Source organism: Nerophis lumbriciformis, linkage group LG08 (assembly GCF_033978685.3).
Source record: "Nerophis lumbriciformis linkage group LG08, RoL_Nlum_v2.1, whole genome shotgun sequence".
NCBI classification, from domain to species: domain Eukaryota; kingdom Metazoa; phylum Chordata; class Actinopteri; order Syngnathiformes; family Syngnathidae; genus Nerophis; species Nerophis lumbriciformis.
Genome location: NC_084555.2, coordinates 22,654,136 through 22,673,398, shown reverse-complemented (window position 1 = coordinate 22,673,398; position 19,263 = coordinate 22,654,136). Strand labels below are relative to the sequence as shown.

Here is a 19,263-nt window from a genome sequence, read left to right as displayed (position 1 = left end):
ATAAAATGCTAAAGTTGTTGATAAACAAGCAATTATTTTATTAATTAAATATGGTAATTTTAAATGAATTACGATCATTTAAAATTAATTATTTCAAATATGTTTATTTTATTGTATAATTCTATGGCTGGATGTAATAAGGAGTCAGAAAAAATACAAATAAAAATACAATTAATTTTGATGTTTTTAACAAAATATAGTAAAAATGTATTTCGTTTTTTTTTTTTTTTTAATTAATAAATATATTTATTTTTAGGTAAGATAAACATAATAATACAATTTATCTCTAGTCCGGATGATCTAGTTCTTGTCACCCTGTTGTCCTCCCGTCGTGAAAAAAGGCTGTCCTCACACAGGTCCGAATGGAGCTAGAGGGGGCGTGGCCTCCAGCTCCGGCTGAAAATCGGGAGATTTTCGGGAGAATATCTGTCCCGGGAGGTTTTCGGGAGAGGCGCTGAATTTCGGGAGTCTCCCGGAAAATTCGGGAGGGTTGGCAAGTATGATATAATAGTCTCCTTTTCAGGTGAGAGACGACGCTAAAGGCAGTGCCTTTAAGGCACGCCACCAATATAGTAAATATAGAGGGTTGGCAAGTATGATTTAATTTAGTGTGCATTAACTATCATCCTGCTAGAAAAAGGGGAAGTAAACAGACTAAATAACGTGACTTCAACTCGCCTACTCCTTGACAGTCAATGATGACGTCACACACAAGAAGAGCCAATCAGGGAGCGAGACGCTCAAGCGGGGCTGTACTCGGACAGGCTCGTGCAGCTGGTTCTCATTTGCCTGTGTGTGAGTGTGTGAGTGCGTGTGTGTGTGTGAGTGCCAACTACTTATTATTATTTACCTTTTTTTCTTCTCTCCCCAACACCAGTAAGTTGTGGAGTTTAGTCGGAGCCCCGGCGAGTAAGTCATCTCTCAGTGAGGAAAAAAAAAAAGAAAGACTCCAAAAAAACAAAGCCGACCTAAATGAACTCGAGAATAACAAGTTTGCTACGCACATCCGTTGAATAGAAGCCACGACTACGCAGTTGAACATTTTCGGCTTTTTTAATTTCCTTTTCAGTCGAGATCCTCTTGCAGCTGACGACGTTGTTTTTGTGGCTGTCATTGAAAAAAAAAAAAAAAAAAAAAGTCCCGTGTGCCTTATTGTAAGCGAGCAAAGTCGTTCATGTTAGCAAATGAAGCTGTAAACGCCACAAGAGATCCAGCAATTAAAAGGTATTTGTTAGGGGATAAGCCATAAGCTAGCCAAGTCAACATGCTAAAGACCCTGACCAAGAAGCTAAGAAGACACTCACTCAATGAGATACACCCTTTTCAACTTAAGGTAAGTTTGCACAAGGTATCATATCCAATGTGAAGTTCTGAATTTGTTGTTAATCAGTAGTCTTTGCCAGATGTTTACAAGAGCAAACTACAGGTCCACCTTGCAATACAAACAGTAAACATGCAATGTCATTGAACCATTGTTCTGCTTTGGAGAAAGTAAATTGATGCAATGGAGGTGTGGGAAAGACAGTTACTGGTCAGCTCATTTGTATACAGACGCTCTAAAATTATTTGTATCTGAGGGTTTGCAGTGCAAGTGATTGTGACTATAAATGTTTTTTTTTAAATGACGCACATTTCACTCTAACTTTATTGTTGTGAGCTATAATTGTCCTGACATCTGCAGACTTCACCCCTGCAATTTTCCGCAACACAACCCGTGGAAGTCCTCCTCGATTGTTACATGCTGCATAATGCCTCTTTTTGGTGAGTTGAAGGGTGGATTGTATCCTGCATGGGTCACTAACTTGCCCCATTCACAACACTATTGTGAGTTGACCAACTATACAGTCGCATGGCAGCCATTTTGTGCCAAAGGGCTCCTGTTCAAAGGCCTGGCCGAGGATTGAGTGCAAAGTGTGCCATCTCCATTGTTCGGTTATGTTTGTTTGTTGCGCCGCTTGGATGTAAGCATTCTTCCTGACCATTCGTGTGTCTGCACTCCCTCAACTTCTCAGCACTGGGGCAGCTTTCATAAATCCCTTCCAGAGCGATTTCATCACCATTGTGCACATAATTTGTAATAAACGACATCTATTCTGCCTAGGCCAGGGGTAGGGAACCTATGGCTCTCGAGCCAGATGTGGCTCTTTTGATGACTGCATCTGGCTCTCAGATAAATTTTAGCCGACATTGCTTAACACGATAAGTAACGAATAATTCAGCTGGTAATCACAGTGTCAAAAATAACGTTCAAAATATAAAACATTCTCATGCATTTTAATCCATCCATCCGTTTTCTAGCGCACCTGTTCAAGAAGTCGCATTAATAGTAAGAAGTATTTTATTTATTTTTGGTTAGCTTCAGAATAAAAATGTTATTGAAAAGAATAAGATACTTATTATAGTCTAAAAATGTTAGTCTTACTTTAAAAATGCACGCATTTAGTTGTATTCAGTGTTAAAAAATATTGGTAACACTTTAGTATGGGGAACATATTTTAAGTAACTTAGACTTAATTTAGAGTTATTTGGACATTAGGGGAACATATAGGTTACTAATAAGCAATAATTCTGAGGTTATTGAGGGAAAACTCTTTTCGTTAATGGCTTACTGGTTGTATAATAAGGCCATACAGAATAAGGCATTAATAAGTACTTAATAATGACTAATTAAGATACAATATGTTACTAATTTGCATGTTAATAAGCAACTAATTAATGGTGAATATGTTTCCCATACGAAGGTCCTGAGTAGTCTTGGGTTCAATCCCGGGCTCGGGATCTTTCTGTGTGGAGTTTGCATGTTCTCCCCGTGACTGCGTGGGTTCCCTCCGGGTACTCCGGCTTCCTCCCACTTCCAAAGACATGCACCTGGGGATAGGTTGATTGGCAACACTAAATTGGCCCTAGTGTGTGAATGTCAGTGTGAATGTTGTCTATCTGTGTTGGCCCTGCGATGAGGTGGCGACTTGTCCAGGGTGTACCCCGCCTTCCGCCCGATTGTAGCTAAGATAGGCTCCAGCGCCCCCCGTGACCCCAAAGGGAATAAGCGGTACAAAATTGATGGATGGATGTTTCTTTGTTACTAAAATATTATATGGCTCTCACGGAAATACATTTGACAATTTTTGGCTTTCATGGCTCTCTCAGCCAAAAAGGTTCCCGACCCCTGGCCTAGGCCATTACAAGGCTAGCTTGGGAAAAATAACCAAATAATGCAGAATGTTACTGCCTCATCACTCAAAAACCCATTTGGCTTGTAAGGGTTTGGTTATGTTAGTTGTTCATTGACATGAGCTTCAGTGTTTCTTTTCGTTCAACATTACACATTCATCGGTAATCAGTAATGCGCTGTAATTTAGGCTGAACTTACATCACTAATTAAAACAGGTATATCAATCCTGCAAGCAATGAGACGCTAGGGCAATAAGTAATCTGTAACATGACCTCTGACCATGTTCCTGATGGTTTATCCTTTTGCGCCGTGATCACTCCTCCCTCTCCAAACTTTCCTCCAAATAAATCCATGAAAGAGCGACAGGCTGCCATGGTCGCTTACTGAGTAAACGCACCGAAAACCCTGCCTCTGGTGTTTAGGTTGAGAATTGCACGCAGCATGCGCTCATCCCCAACACACAACATTAGAGAGGTTTCCGAGGAGCCGAGACAAAACCGAAGCATAAATCAAGTTTGAGTTTTGTTCCTGCAGAAAACGACACACTTATAAGGGAAATATGTTCACGTTCATTCCCATTTGTTAAAGGTTACATCAGTTTTGTCTTAGCACAAAAACGTTTTGAACTGAAAATTGATGGAACTGTCATTCGTGTACAAGACAACAGCGTTTTGGAGCCTGAAAATGTTTACATTGGAAAATAAGTGTGTGCCAATTTTAATGGCAATGCTATACTAGTGTTTGTGCTGTAATGTGACCATTTACTAGCACATATGCAACACAATGCACTTGCATGTTACAGCATTTTACTTTACCTTTTTGCTGGTGTGTTGGAGTGGGGTAACATATTGACAGCAGTTGTCGAGTGCGAGTGAAACGCAGGAAAAAACGTTCCTTTTTCTACTAGATGTTTTTCATGTAAACATACATTCTATATTTGTGAAGATGGTTCTCAGAAAGCAGTTGTTATGGTCTTTTAATTACTGGCTCCATCAAATTCATGCTGCTGTATGGCTTTTGAGTTGCTGTAGAATCATGTCACTACAGCTAAAATCCTCAATGAGAAGAGGCAGGGCGTAGCACCAAATTCTGGACCCCCATACACAAGGCTCCTGAACAGCCCCCCATTCCACCCTAAACCCAATATTGCTTCCCCATACATGCATACTTGGTATGTTTACGTGCACTAAAAACAATAATACAGCATTAGTAGTAGTAGTAGTAGTAGTAGTAGTAAATCTTCTGCAGGTTAAGTCTCGCCCTGTCTTTAAGACGTACCGGTAGTGATTCCTCTGTTTCAAACTTTCTCCTATGCAGCCACTGATAGATTTACTACAAAACCCAAAACCAGTGAAATTGGCACGTTGTGTAAATCGTAAATAAAAACAAAATACAATGATTTGCAAATCCTTTTCAACTTATATTCAATTGAATACACTGCAAAGACAAGATACTTAATGTTCGAACGGAGAAACTACTTTTTTTTTTGCAAAAAATCATTAACTTAGAATTTAATGGCAGCAACACATTGCAAAAAAGTTGGCACAGGGACATTTTTACCACTGTTACATGGCCTTTCCTTTTAACAACACTCAGTTAACGTTTGGGAACTGAGGAGACCAATTTTTGAAGCTTTTCAAGTTGAATTATTTCCCATTCTTGCTTGAGGTACAGCTTAAGTTGTTCAACAGTCCAGGATCTCCGTTGTCGTACTTTACGCTTCATAATGCGCCACACATTTTCAATGGGAGACAGGTCTGGACTACAGGCAGGCCATCTAGTACCTGCACTCTTTTATTACGAAACCACGCTAATGTAACACCTGCAGAATGTGGCTTGACATTGTCTTGCTGAAACAAAGCAGGTGCGTCCATGAAAAAGATGTTGCTTGAATGTCAACATATGTTGCTCTAAAACCTGTATGTACCATTCAGCATTAATGGTGCCTTCACAGATGTGTAAGTTACCCATGCCTTGGGCACTAATACACCCCTATACCATCACAGATGCTGGCTTTTGAACTTTACGCCTATAACAATCTGGATGGTTCTTTTTGTCTTTGGTCTGGAGGACACAACATCCACAATTTCCAAAAACAATTTGAAATGTGGACTCGTCAGACCACAGAACACTTTTACACTTTGCATCAGTCCATTTTAGATGAGCTCGGGCTTAGCAAAGTCGGCGGCGTTTCTGGGTGTTGTTGATAAATGGCTTTCGCTTTGCATGGAATCGTTTTAACTTGCACTTACAGATAAAGCGACAAACTGTAGTTACTGACAGTGGTTTTCTGAAGTGTTCCTGAGCCCATATAGTGAAATCCTTTACACACTGATGTCGATTTTTGATGCAATACCGCCTGAGGGATCGAAGGTCACGGGCATTCAATGTTACGTGCAGTGATTTCTCCAGATTCTCTGAACCTTTTGATGATATTACGGACCGTCGATGGTGAAATCCCTTAATTCTTTGCAATAGCTGGTTGAGAAATGTTGTTCTTAAACTGTTCGACAATTTGCTCACGCATTTGTTCATAAAGTGATGACCCTCGCCCCATCCTTGTTTGTGAATGACTGAGCATTTCATGGAAGCTTCTTTTATACCCAATCATGGCACACACCTGTTCCAAAATTGGCCAGTTCCCCTGTTGGATGTTCCAAATAAGTGTTTGATGAGCATTCCTCAGCTTTCTCTGTCTTTTTTGCCACTTGTGCCAGCTTTTTTGAAACATGTTGTAGGCATCAAATTCCAAATGAGCTAATATTTGCAAAAAATAACAAAGTTTACCAGTTCGACTGTTAGGTAGCTTGTCTTGGCAGTGTATTCAATTAAATATAGGTTGAAAAGGATCTGCAAATCATTGTATTCTATTTTTATTTACTATTTACACAGTGTGCCAACTTCACTGGTTTTGAGTTTTGTATACCTGAGTTCGATCCTAGGATCGGGATCTTTCTGTGTGGGGTTTGCATATTTCCCCGTGACTGCGTGGGTTCCTTCCGGGTGCTACAGCTTCTTCCCACCTCCAAAGACATGCACCTGGGGATAGGTTGATTGGCAACACTAAATTGGCCCTAGTGTGTGAATGTGAGTGTGAATGTTGTCTCTCTATCTGTGTTGGCCCTGCGATGAGGTGACGACTTGTCCAGGGTGTACACCGCCTTCCGCCCGAATGCAGCTGAGATAGGCTCCAGCACCCCCGCGACCCCGAATAGGACAAACAGTACAAAATGGATGGATATTTTTACAATTATTCTATCACTTATCCTTGTTCCAAAATGTGGGTGCTGTGTGTGAATGCTTAAGTCAGCTTGGATGACGTTATGACATCTGTGTTGAGTGAAGTGTTCGATGTTAGGTTTGCCTCTCTCCAAGTGGAATGACTCATTTTGCATTTTGGTAGGGGGTGTATGTAGTCTTAGACATTCTTAATTTGATTCACTCAACCTTATTATTTAACTTTCACAGGTATATTTATTCTGTTTTAGCATTTATGGCGTTTTAGTAACTTACATATTTAAATGACAGAAAATAAATCTACAAACTTTACACCCTGTGCTTGTGGTCTAAGTACAACATCCTCACTTACACCCCTACCCCATTTCAGCACCCTGGGAAATTACTCACTTTAGAGGAGCCATATGTAGGAATATGGCCAGAAATGGTACTGCAATCACGGTCAAAATTTAGTAGTCTCCTCCCCCTCCCCTGACTGTGGTTGCCAGATACGTAGCTGAATTCAGCTCGATCGATTGGGCTAGTCAAAGGAACTTTAAACTTCCACAGCTTCTTACTGGGGATTGAGGTGCTGGGACCATAATAGCTGAATAAACAAATGTTTTGTCAATAAGAAATCTCTAACAAACGCATTTTACACAGAATTAGGCTGTTTTCAGGAAGAAGTACGTCATGCCTGTGTACAATATAACTACAAATTGCAATCATATGGTTATTGTCAGTATTATCAGAAAACAAAGACTAAAACAAACTACAACCAACCCTACCAATGGTTATACTGGTGAAAATAAGTAGCACATGCTTAGCAGCCTAATTAATGTACGCCAAAAACTAAAGAGGAGACATTTTTCTAAGGTATGCCTATAGGCTACTCTTTCAAACGTTTCAGATTGCAGTATAACTTGGTACATGTAGTCCACAATATGCAAACACGAATGAGGAATTCTTTTTTCGTGTGATTTGGCTGTCTCCATACGTTTCACATTGCCATGACAGCCGTGCTAATGATGGAACCCATTTCCTCAGCGTATCAGCATATTGAGAAGGAAGTAGGCACTGACACTACCCATATCCACATAGGTTTTATTTGTCGAAAATATATTTTGCCCTGTCAGTTGGATTACACATCGACATACAGGCTAACGGGCATACATTTCCCCCGTTAGCCTATATATGGATGTGTCATTGACCGGGCGAGCATGCTAAGCATTTGTTGCATGAACATACTAGCTTTGTTAGACAAGATCATAAACTGTATTGAAAAATATAATTTACATACGAAATGTCGATTTCTATTTATTCCAAGTAATAAGAAAACGTAAATGCCTTAATTATCTATCAAGGAGGAAATTAGCAAATTTGGCGTACGATGAAAACATCTTCTCCACTGACAATCGTCTCCATCTTTCAAAGGCATCCCTGATACAAATCCTCCTTTTGTTCCTGGCTTTGTCATGAATAAGTTGAGAATCGTAACGAGGCCTTTTGGATTTACTAAGGTCTGACATGTTTAGTAACTTTACCTGTGGCAGTACCTAGACCAGGGGTCGGCAACCCAAAATGTTGAAAGAGCCATATTGGACCAAAAATACAAAAACAAATCTGTCTGGAGCCGCAAAAAAATTAAAAGCCATATTACATACAGATAGTGTGTCATGAGATATAAATTGAATTAAGAGGACTTAAAGGAAACTAAATGAGCTCAAATATACCTACAAACGAGGCATTATGATGCAATATGTACATATAGCTAGCCTAAATAGTATGATAGCATCGATTAGCTTGCAATCATGCAGTGACCAAATATGCCCGATTAGCACTCGCAACAAGTCAATAACATCAACAAAACTCACCTTTGTGCATTCATGCACAATGTTAAAAGTTTGGTGGACAAAATGAGACAGAAAAAGAAGTGGCATAAAACACGTCCTAGAAAGTCGGAGAAAGTTATACATGAAAACAAACTATGGTGAGTTCAAGGACCGCCAAAATTAGTAGGACAAAACAGCGCTCGCCAAATACTCGAATCAGTGAAGCATGTTTAATATAAACAGTGGGATTTATAACAATTAGGGAGGTTTGTGTCATGTTTGGCCTCCTACAGAAACCATATTAAAACAAAAAATCAATTATTTCCCCTCATCTTTTTCCATTTTTCATACATCTTTGGAAAAGCTCCAGGGAGCCACTAGGGCGCTAAAGAGCCGCATGCGGCTCTAGAGCCGCGGGTTGCCGACCCCTGACCTAGACGAAGATGACGGAGCATAATTGGCAACCTGAATGTAACACACTCACAGACTTTGTAATTGGTGAAACGGTGGAGGGCGGGGCATCGAAATGAAAACAATATCAAGATTTCGGAGCTGTAAATCTAATTTTGAAATGAGCATATAACCGGCTGCACTACTGTTATCAGTTATAGAGGTATTCGAAAAGAACATGATTTGTGATTTGTCCTGCTGGCCCCACTATGGACTGGACTCTTAATATTATGTTGGATCCACTATGGACTGGACTCTCACAATATTATGTCAGACCCACTCGACATCCATTGCTTTCGCATTGCTTTCGGTCTCCCCTAGAGGGGGGGGGTTACCCACATATGCGGTCCTCTCCAAGGTTTCTCATAGTCATTCACATCGACGTCCCACTGGGGTGAGTTTTTCCTTGCCTTTATGTGGGCTTTGTACCGAGGATGTCGTTGTGGCTTGTGCAGCCCTTTGAGACACTTGTGATTTAGGGCTACATAAATAAACATTGATTGATTGATTGATTGAATGCCTTTTGACATATCAGGGCCATTTAATGATGACTTGACATGAAATTATTACATATGGCACCTTTAATGGTACAGTATATGTACTGTAGATATGAAAGACTAATCTAGATTCTCTATAAACGAGTCGCTCTCAAACTTTTTTCACCAAGTACCACCTTTGGATATACTCTGCTCTCCAAGTACCACCATACTGACCAACATTAAAGTACAATAGATTTTTAGGCCAAAGTAGTCATTAAAACAAGGCAGATGTTTTATTTAAGTATATTTAATAATTTGGCCATTGTAACATTACACACAGTTTGAACAGTAACACTTTGTTTGAATATAGGATGGAGCTTGCGTACCACTAGTGGTACATTAAGCACAGTTTGAGAATAACTGCTTTAAACAATTCTCTAAATTAGTCAAAACATGAATTGTAGTGCCACTTATAGACTTCTAAAAGCTTTCTTATTGTAGTACATTCCCATAATCTATTCTCCCTAAATCTCATGCACAGGTCTGTTGGAAAACATTTGGAAGGATTGGGGGATTGTGCAGGACAAAAATTTAGTGCAGAGGAGGTTGACTTTTAGTCCTTACTGTGAGTCAAGCCCCGGAAATGGTGGATTACCCATGATGCAAGTAGCAGATTTTGTTCAACCCTCTTTGAAATACACAAATCTACAGTATGTGTCTCAAACATTACACCTCCAGTTCAGACCACAGGGGACTAGAGTCAATATAGTAGTAGTAAATACAGTAGTAGTATTATGTTAGTAGTCTAATTTCAAGCAGAGAAATCACTAATTTAAGAATCCACAGACACATAAAAAATATTCCAAAAACAAACATGATATATGACTGGGAATAACTCCTATGATGGGTTATTTTCAGGTTTGTGATGAAAAGGGGGAAGTTGCATTCCATATGTGTGTGGTTGGCTGCATTTGATCAATCACATCACAGCCTTGTAAATTGATTTGCAATATAACAACATGGTTTTTGTGTTGTGTACCAATTCGTATAAAGCAAATCAATTAAGGAAGAACTGTACTAGAAAATGAGATGTAAAGCAATGTGGCCTGCTTCTGTCTACTTAACACTGTTATATTGATAATTAACATTAAATCAACAGAACTCCTGGTTGAAAATGAGCAGCAACACTCTTCTTTTCACTCTACATGGACAATGGTGGTTTTGACCATTTACAAAACAGGACTCAAGGTCACGAATAGGCCGTGTCACTGTACTATTCCCAGGAGCTTACACTAATCATGACTAATTGTACTACGCTATATGGGTAAGACTCAGAATAGTATGAGGAAAAGACAATCACCCATCTCTGACTCTGTCGGTGCACTTTCATGAGAAGGGGGAATGGAGTGTGACAGTGTTCATGTCCGTGTGGCAGAGGAAAGCTGATTGTGTGTGTGTGTGCGTGCGTGCGTGCATGTTTGTGTTCGTGTGCACAGTGACATTGCCATTGATCCAGCTTAGCAAGCTGCTCAGCGATGCAGGGGACTGACAAGGATTTCATTCAACTCTTCTTGACACACAAGTCGTCTGTCGGAGCATGAATGCACAAAAGCAATTTTACGCTGTATGTATTCCGTCTTATTCGTGAGTAAAGCTCAACTCTGTAATCACTTGCCGTACGAGACCCTGAATAAAATAGACTTGAATATAAACAGAAAAAATCACATGCTTATAGTTGTATTATGCATTTAGAAATGTACAGTTATGATATTACGTTTATAAATGATTGGCGAAAGCTTTAACCACGCTCTCTCGTGTGTAATGTAGGTGTGTACGCATACACTGAAACACCTTCACATGGTGCACAGTGTTAGCTTTACAAAAAAAAAGATTTTATTTATTTAGTTTGTTTGGTTTTCATGTGGATTATGTCACTGTAACAAAATTAGTTGTCAGTGACGCGGCAAAGTCACTCAAAGTAACCATCAACATGCGAAAGAAGAAAGTGTGATGATATTTCGATATAGCGAACTATCGCAATATTAAACTTTACAGTACAAGTATCTATATGCTCTCGCCTTGTATTGTTTTCCACACCATAAACTTCTTTCAGCATAGCTTCATACTGTCTCGAGTCACCATTTTACGTTGTAATGCCCGAGTTTGTGGTCAAGTAGAGACACCGCGGCCAATGCACTTTCAAACACTTTAACACACAGTCAATCAAAAGTGTGGGCTCACTTTTATACTGTGGATGGGACAAAGCTGGATAAGGACTGTATAGTGTGTAAGTTGTTTGGTTTTGTTTCACCCTTATAAAGACATGACTATATTACTTAGGAGTGCCCAGACTTACCAGTATTTTGAGATACCACCTGTCTCTGGGCGAATTGTTATGCTTTAAGTTGCGAGCCAAATTTGAGTTAAAGGCATCCCCACCACCAGATATGGTAGCAAATGCCACAGTGAAATTCGTAAGATCCACTCAAAACATTCACTCTTACTCGCTAGCATTAGCCTATAGCTGGAGATCAACATAACTTTGTTTTCCAACCATTGGAACGGAGAAAGAGAGTGTGAAAGACAGTGCTGAGAAGAAGAAGCAGATGATATTCATTGAATTAAAGAATTTATTCATCAAAAACAAAAAATATACTGTAGTTTGTAGTACATTCTGTTGTATTGTTTTTCTAACTATTTCTTATCTAAAATTTTGTTTTTCATTTTAAAAGGCATTTGATTTATGAATGTTAAAATGTTGCTGTTTCAGGGGCGCCAAACATCGATTTAAATTGATTCCAATTCACTTCAATGAGCAACGTTGATTTGAGTGTTTTGAGTTACAAGCTTGGTCATTGAACCAATTACGGTGAGCTTGTAAGTTGAGGTACTATTGTATTATCATTACGCGTGTATAGAATCTTATATCTTGGGATACATTGATATTCCCAGCCCTACTAAAGACATTTTCCATCCATCCACCCATCTATGCATCTATCCATTTTCTACCGCTTGTCCCTTATGGGGTCGCGGGGGGTGCTGGAGCCTATCTCAGCTGCAGCTGAGACATTTTCCATTCATGATTAATTTCCTGGTCAATGTATAAGGGCTAATATAAATAACAGGAATATGAATCACAGGGTTCCTCATAATACAATACAATATGTAATATAATATGCAATACAATATGCAATATATGGCTCACGTCAACGGTAACACACTATGGCAATGTAGCGATAGGGTTGAAACAAAATGGGTGAAATTATTCTCTCTGGATGTGTGCAGGCGTATTTGACTCTCTTTAGTGTATAATTAAGACAATTTACGAAACTCCAAGAATTCATCATTAGTTCAGCTGAAATTAGCAAGCTAAGCAAGTACATCATTCATTTTAAACGCCTTAACCTATTCCGGATCACAAGTGAGCTGAATGAAGCCTATGCCAGCTTAGACATATTTAAACAATTTCTTTAATGCAAATTGAACATTATGTGCATGATGAAGTGGTTTAAATGTGATCACAGAAGGAATTATCTGCACTCATACAGTAACTTAAATGTCAGTACTGTATACATTTGTAATGTTGACTTTGTTTTAAGAATCACAATTTGGATCATGCATTTGGATGTGCTCGCATTGCAAATGTTATGAAAAGCAATGTCTGAGGGAACAATATTTTTCATTTCACAACTTGTTGAGCGGCTTGTGAAATCATACTGTAGTCTTCACATTGCATTAAGCTTAGATGACACTCCCTTTTCTCCCTCTTCCTCTTTATTAAGTGATTCGGAAAGAAAAGAGCTGTGTGTGTGTGTGTGTGTGTGTGTGTGTGTGTGTGTGTGTGTGTGTGTGTGTGTGTGTGTGTGTGTGTGTGTGTGTGTGTGTGTGTGTGTGTTTTGAGTCTAGAATGGTGCGTTGTATGCTGGTGTGCATGTATGTGTGTAAGCGTACACACACAAGCGCAGATGGCAGCTGCTAAGCGAGGCCTCAAAGTGGTAATTACTGATTGTGAGGCGCATTACTTAACTGTGAGTCTGTAGGGTATCTGCATTGTTACTAATGCTGTAGAGACATCTTTGTCTGCTGGGTTAGGCTGTAGGTAAAAGTATTTGCGTAGACTAAACTACTATTTGTTCAGATAAAAAAATACCTTGTTTGTTTCAAACCAGTCTAACTGCCACTTATTCTAAAAGATCAATAAACATTTTAGGTCATCTTTCATTAAATTCATTATTCATATATACAACGCTCCACAGTGTATACAACGCACCATACAGTACATATTTTATATGTGCAACTAATTCTGTGCATATTAATATATGTACCATTCACTATTTTTGCGATAAAGGTTGCAATACAGTAAATAGTTAATTTCCCTCCGTCTAAATATAATAGGTTAATGTGTTGCAAAATAAGTAATTAACAAATGTTAAATAAAGCAACGTTGAGAAAAACATTTTAACAACATGGCACACAAACATATTACCATTACTAAGAAAAATAGCTAAAATAGTCAGTGTATTCCATACAAATAAAAAGCAAGGAAATCAAACACAATTATGATCCAACTGTTCAAACTACAAGTGTACACAAAGTACAACGAAGAAGAATTATGATAAAGATAAAGATTGAAAAAAAAAAAGAGATAATCTCATTAATCTCCTAGATGAACCATAAATTACTTAACTATTTTTTTATGAGAATTTTAATTATTGTGTATATGTTTATATATCTAATATTTATGGATTCATTTAATATTTGTTTACGTACATATGATATTATTAACTGTATCCACTCGGCATTCATTGCACCGGTCACCCGGGGGAGGGGGGGTCCTTCCAAGGTTTTTCGTTGTTCCCATAGGGTTGAGTTTTTTGTTGCCCTAATGTGAGATCTGAGCCGAGGATGTCGTTGTGGCTGTGCAGCCTTTTAAAGTTAAAGTTAAAGTACCCATGATTGTCACACACACACTAGGTGTGGGCGAAATTGAGACATTTGTGATTTAGGAATATATAAGTAAACTATGATTTTTTAAGTATATTTATTGTTTTCACTGTTCCTTTACAGAGAACAAAGAAATGGGATAAAACTACTATGATATGAAAAGGGATAGGATTAAATAAGATCTGCTTCTTCCTACTCCTTTTCGGACGTGCTGTAATGAAACAACTGGAAATATCTGATGCATTACATTGTATTGTATGCATGTTTGAAATAAACTAACTAAAACTGATAATGGCATACAACTTTTTGATGCTCTAATTTTGGTTTCTTTTATTTTAGTGCTTCTGCATTTTTTTGCTCAAGTTTGTACATAATGTATGTAGTAAATTAATGTGTTATATGTTGATGCTTTCGATAGATGGGTGAGCTGTTAAACAGCTGGTTTGTAATAAGTAAAATACTTACAGTATAATCACTTTGTGGGGCTCAACAAAAGACAAGTCTGGTACATTCAACTTAATGACAAAGACTACTTCCTGGCTATGACAACACAGCTAGGACAAACTGAAATGAATGCATACTTGCAAATGAGACCTAGAAGTGTAAGAAAACACGCTAGCACAGTTAGCTTAGTGTTAAATGTTAATTTTGTCAGGTTCAAACACCGAACTATTTATTACACAAGACAAGAAGAAGGAGTCAGGCAGAGACAGAGTTAAATTTTGCTCATGAGGAGAAACGTTTGGGGCTGCACACTCAGTTACAGTCTCCCACCACGCTCTAAGGTATAGCCCCATGCGCTCCTCTATTTATTCAGGAGTTCCCTAGTTAACATCACTGAGGCTGCCTCTAAAGGGAGTGGTCACACATATCATGCAAAGCAGCTCCAGTACGCACAATACGTGACGAAATGTGCTGGGGGCCTTGTGATTGCCTTGTCTCTGCTTTGTCTGCGTGCTGTCGTCTTATCTTCGTTGAGGTACTTGAAGTCCTTGGCTGTTAGCGGGCTAAAACAAAGAAAACATCTACGATGAGGCCACCCCTCATATGCCGTGGAAGATAACAAGTTTTGTGCCCTTGCACGAAGCAGAAAAGAGAACAATAGATGATAACTATAGCAACGGCCTTTAAGCATAAGAGTTGTGTGATAACATATATAATTATTCTAACAAATTTAAAAATAGATTTTATTATTAAACAGTTTTAAAAGATTTACCACATGAACACACAATACTAACAATTGGTATCGTTGAGTCAATCAATTCCCAGGTACAGCAGTGTTTCCCCCAAAAAATGTGTTAGTTAAGGTGGTGTCTCTCCAGGGGGAAGGGGGCGTAACACGTCTCCACCTCATTGCTGCCACCACAGCCTGGGGGTGTGGGGGCAATAGACTACAGACTGATTACCGTATTTTTCGGAGTATAAGTCGCACCTGCTGAAAATGCATAATAAAGAAGGAAAAAAACATTTATAAGTCGCACTGGAGCCCGGCCAAACTATGAAAAAAACTGCGACTTATAGTCCGAAAAATACGGTACATTGAACGCATTGTTTGTTAAAAAATAACCAAATAACAATATCTTATAATAAATAAAAATATTTGAAAAATAAAGAAGCCTACACTTTTTGGTTGTTTTCCGCTCCATTTGCAGAATGGCGATATACAATATATATTTTGATATTTTTTCCGTAAAGTATAAACAAAACACAAAACAGTCCTAGTTACCTGAGATACTAAGTATGTCATTATTAGTAAGTCAATATTTTGACTTAGTAATTTGATGTTAGTTTGTCTAAATTGTCAGACGATTGCTTCTCTAATGTCTCCATCATGTTCAGAAGTCTCTTCTTTATCTGGACATCTTCTTCTACTGCATTCAGCAACTTTGTCTCCATTGGAAGTTTTCCTTTTAGTCTGTCATGCTTGTGGCTGTTGAGTTTTACCTAGTGAAAAAAAAAATCATTTTTATAAGGATTTTTACAAAATTAAATTCAATAATCATGAATACATTATTTGGGATATTTGAGTTATTTACAACATGTCAAATGGCCCTCAACATCGTCGGGAAACAATGTGTGTCAATAAAGCACTTCGAGGTATTTTAATTTTGACAGAAAAAAAACATTTAATGCAATTGCAGTTTTACTTAATATTATTTATTACAATGATCATATTTAAACAAATGGGCAAAATATGATTCCACATTGTTGAAAGTGGTTATCTGAGAGCATTTGTAATTGCAATGCAGGTCATATAAAAATGTTTTGATGCCCCATCTAGCTGCCTTTTAACAATATTACTTCCTAGCAATGAATTTAGCGCCCACATACCTGAAGTATCTTTCACCACAGAAGATTGTGGATTGCGCCCATTGGAATCTTGCTGCTCTTGTACATCATTCGGCATATCTTTGTCTGTGACCGGGCTGTCAAGGGTGAATGGAGAATCCCAACTCCTGTGAGAGCTTGTGTCAATATCTGATGTTTCTATTCCAAATTGAATGGATGTATTTGATGGAGAACCGCCCCAGATCTGCTGGCATAGGTGGAAGTACAGCAAAATAACTCTACCGTAACCACTTCTTCCACTTGCGTCGACTGCTTGTCTGTACTTTCCACGAATCGCTTTTAGTTTAGTGTCGATTAGTTGTTTTTGTGATGTCCACTTTCCGGTGTGGAAATTCCTCAGATGTCCCTCCAAGTTCGTACCGTTCCAAAATAGGGTAAGAATGTCACCATACTTGGACTGGCAAGTTAGTTTCCCAGTCAACACTTTGTTGAGTTTTGTTCACTTTAAACTTCAAAATGATGCTTAAAAGTAGTTCTACTTCTCGGTCAGTCCACATATATAATTCTTTCTTGCCGTGACCCGCTATTTTTGCTATATGCCGCCTTTGGAAATGACGTTTTGGATGTTTCTGATTGGCTAAAATTGTCTTAAGTCCTAGGCTACAGCACCCCTAGTATTTTGGTGTGCGTATGACACTCAGTGTATGGGTTTGCTTGGGGACAGAGATACTGTAGTTTTTTTAAATGCACACGTGTGGCTGGAGATCTTGTTAAGACCTTAGTTTAGGCGGTGGCTCTTTGTTGCTAAGGCAACAAAGCGCTGCGAGAAACCCTGTACAGGCACAGTGATTTAACAATTTTGCCGTTATTTGTTGAGGTACATACTGTAAATCTGATACTTATATTCATATTTTTGTTGCGGTCTCTGAGTCTGTATTCATATTCCATATTTCTTAACTTGTTTGTGAACAAGTATTTGAACGTCTACTGTCATTGATAAAAGTGGGCCTTATATATAGGAATCCATGATAGTAATTGTAAACATCTGGCAGGACAAAGGAATGCATTTTTGGGGAATGCCTACCATGCCAATGTAATCTTAAATTCCAGGTCTTATTGTTTTGCATATTTTCACACAGATACAAACCCTTTTCTGCCCCTAGTTTTCTTACCATGGCAGTGGTGAGGGTGGGGAGAGTGATGATTCAGAAGGAGAGAACCAGGAGCTTGCACAAATTGATAGAGGTATGCCCGCTTGGCCAACAGAATGTTTTGTTAACGTACTGTATTCTTATCAAACATGTCCTTTTTTTTTACAGAGAGAAGGAGAAATTGTGCCCTCACCCCCCTGGCTACCAGCCAGCAGCACAACCAGGGTCCCCTCTCTCCAGCTCGTTTACGACGCCTCCGCCTTCTTCTTGACGCCAATCTGGATCGACACTCGTCAGAGGAAGAACTAGAGCGAATCAGCTATGGGGACAACAGAAAGTGGATGTCTTCACTCCCTCAGCGCCATGGTGATCACCACAGCAGCACGTCCAGCGACGAGGAGGTGCGAGATCTCTGTGGTTGTGGGTCGCCCGTTGCTACTACAAAGACGCTGGTCGAGCCTGGTGCTTGTCTGGCCGCCGTCTCCAGCCCTGTGCTTTTCAGCTCTAGCCCTCCATGTAGCCTGAAGCCACCACCCATGCGCTTTCAACTCCAGGTGGTCCAGCCAGTCACTCGGCCAATCATCTTGACCCACTTTGACCAGTCAGCACCTTACAGAAAATACCGGCACAGCTATAGTGGGGAGTTGGGGAGACCAAGTCTTGATCTAGAGAAGATGCAACAGGTTTGTGGTCCATTTCATTTTCTTTGGGTGAAAACAACTGACAATTATGTCAGACTTTAGTTATTATTTTTGCGATAGTGCTGAGAGGCAAGCATTCATATGTTAGCAACTGGAGCTGTTTATTTGAACAATTGAACATTCATAGACATGTAAACTTATTAACTATTGATTTTTGAGGTTTTATTTTGGGATCCTTTGATTCCAATGGAAACAAACTGAACCTTGGTGGAATTAGCATTGGTAAGTCCATACAAGGTCTTGACTTTGATACTTTGTTACATTTTGGCTTGAGAAATATAATATCTTGCCTGTTCTGAATGAGACATACAATATACTCTTTAAATCACACTTTAAATGGATGCTTGCAATTAGAGATGTTCCGATCCGATATTTGGATCAGATCGGCCGCCGATATTTGCCAAAAAATGCGTATCGGCAAGGCATGGGAAAATGCCGATCCAGATCCAGTTTTAAAAAACAACTCCGGTCCGTGTTTTCCAACGCATCGATTTAAATAATACATTCCACTTTTCTGCTGCTCCCTAATTTCCGTTCCGCATTTTCCAGCACACCTTCAACACATCCACAGGTCTGTGGATTCTCACGCAGTTGCTTTTAGCTGCTGGCAGTACACGACAGGCTCTTCTGACTCTTTCCTGTGTCTCCTTCTCACAAACAGCAAGCGCACCTTCTTACACACATCACATACTGTCACATCATACGTCACATACGTATACATCCTCCCCGAGCAGAGAGGTAGCAGCATGGGTAACGTTAGCTGTGATGGTAGCGCAGCTGTGCGAGCAACGTTCCCTCTCAGGTGTTTGCCTGTGCAATTGCGCACTGCTCAAGCGTCCTCTGCGCACGGAAAATGTATGCCACGCACAAAATCAAATAAAAAAATAAGCACATAACAATTTTCGACACACGGACACGACAGAGAAAACCGTTTTCGTCATCATTGTTCAAATATTGTAACGTCTGTCGAGACGCTTATCTCCATTCGGTGCCACACGCCCACACCATCAAAATGCCCAGGCAAACATT

General features: G+C 39.3%; 1 protein-coding gene across 2 annotated transcripts in view; it reads left to right on the top strand.

Moving 5' to 3' along the window:
• The first annotated feature begins 731 nt into the window (after positions 1-731).
• Positions 732-19,263, top strand: part of LOC133611568 (uncharacterized) — a 40,621-nt gene continuing 22,089 nt past the window's right edge. Inside the window, exons 1-4 of one of the 2 annotated variants that reach the window (XM_061968467.1) lie at positions 732-1,333; positions 17,546-17,627; positions 17,702-17,934; positions 18,088-18,216. In XM_061968467.1, the coding sequence (XP_061824451.1) occupies positions 1,265-1,333; positions 17,546-17,627; positions 17,702-17,934; positions 18,088-18,216 (513 nt within the window). In that variant the 5' untranslated portion in view covers positions 732-1,264. Of the gene's footprint in view, positions 1,334-17,545; positions 17,628-17,701; positions 18,217-19,263 lie in introns of both variants that reach the window. The other variant, XM_061968466.2, reaches the window with a different exon arrangement.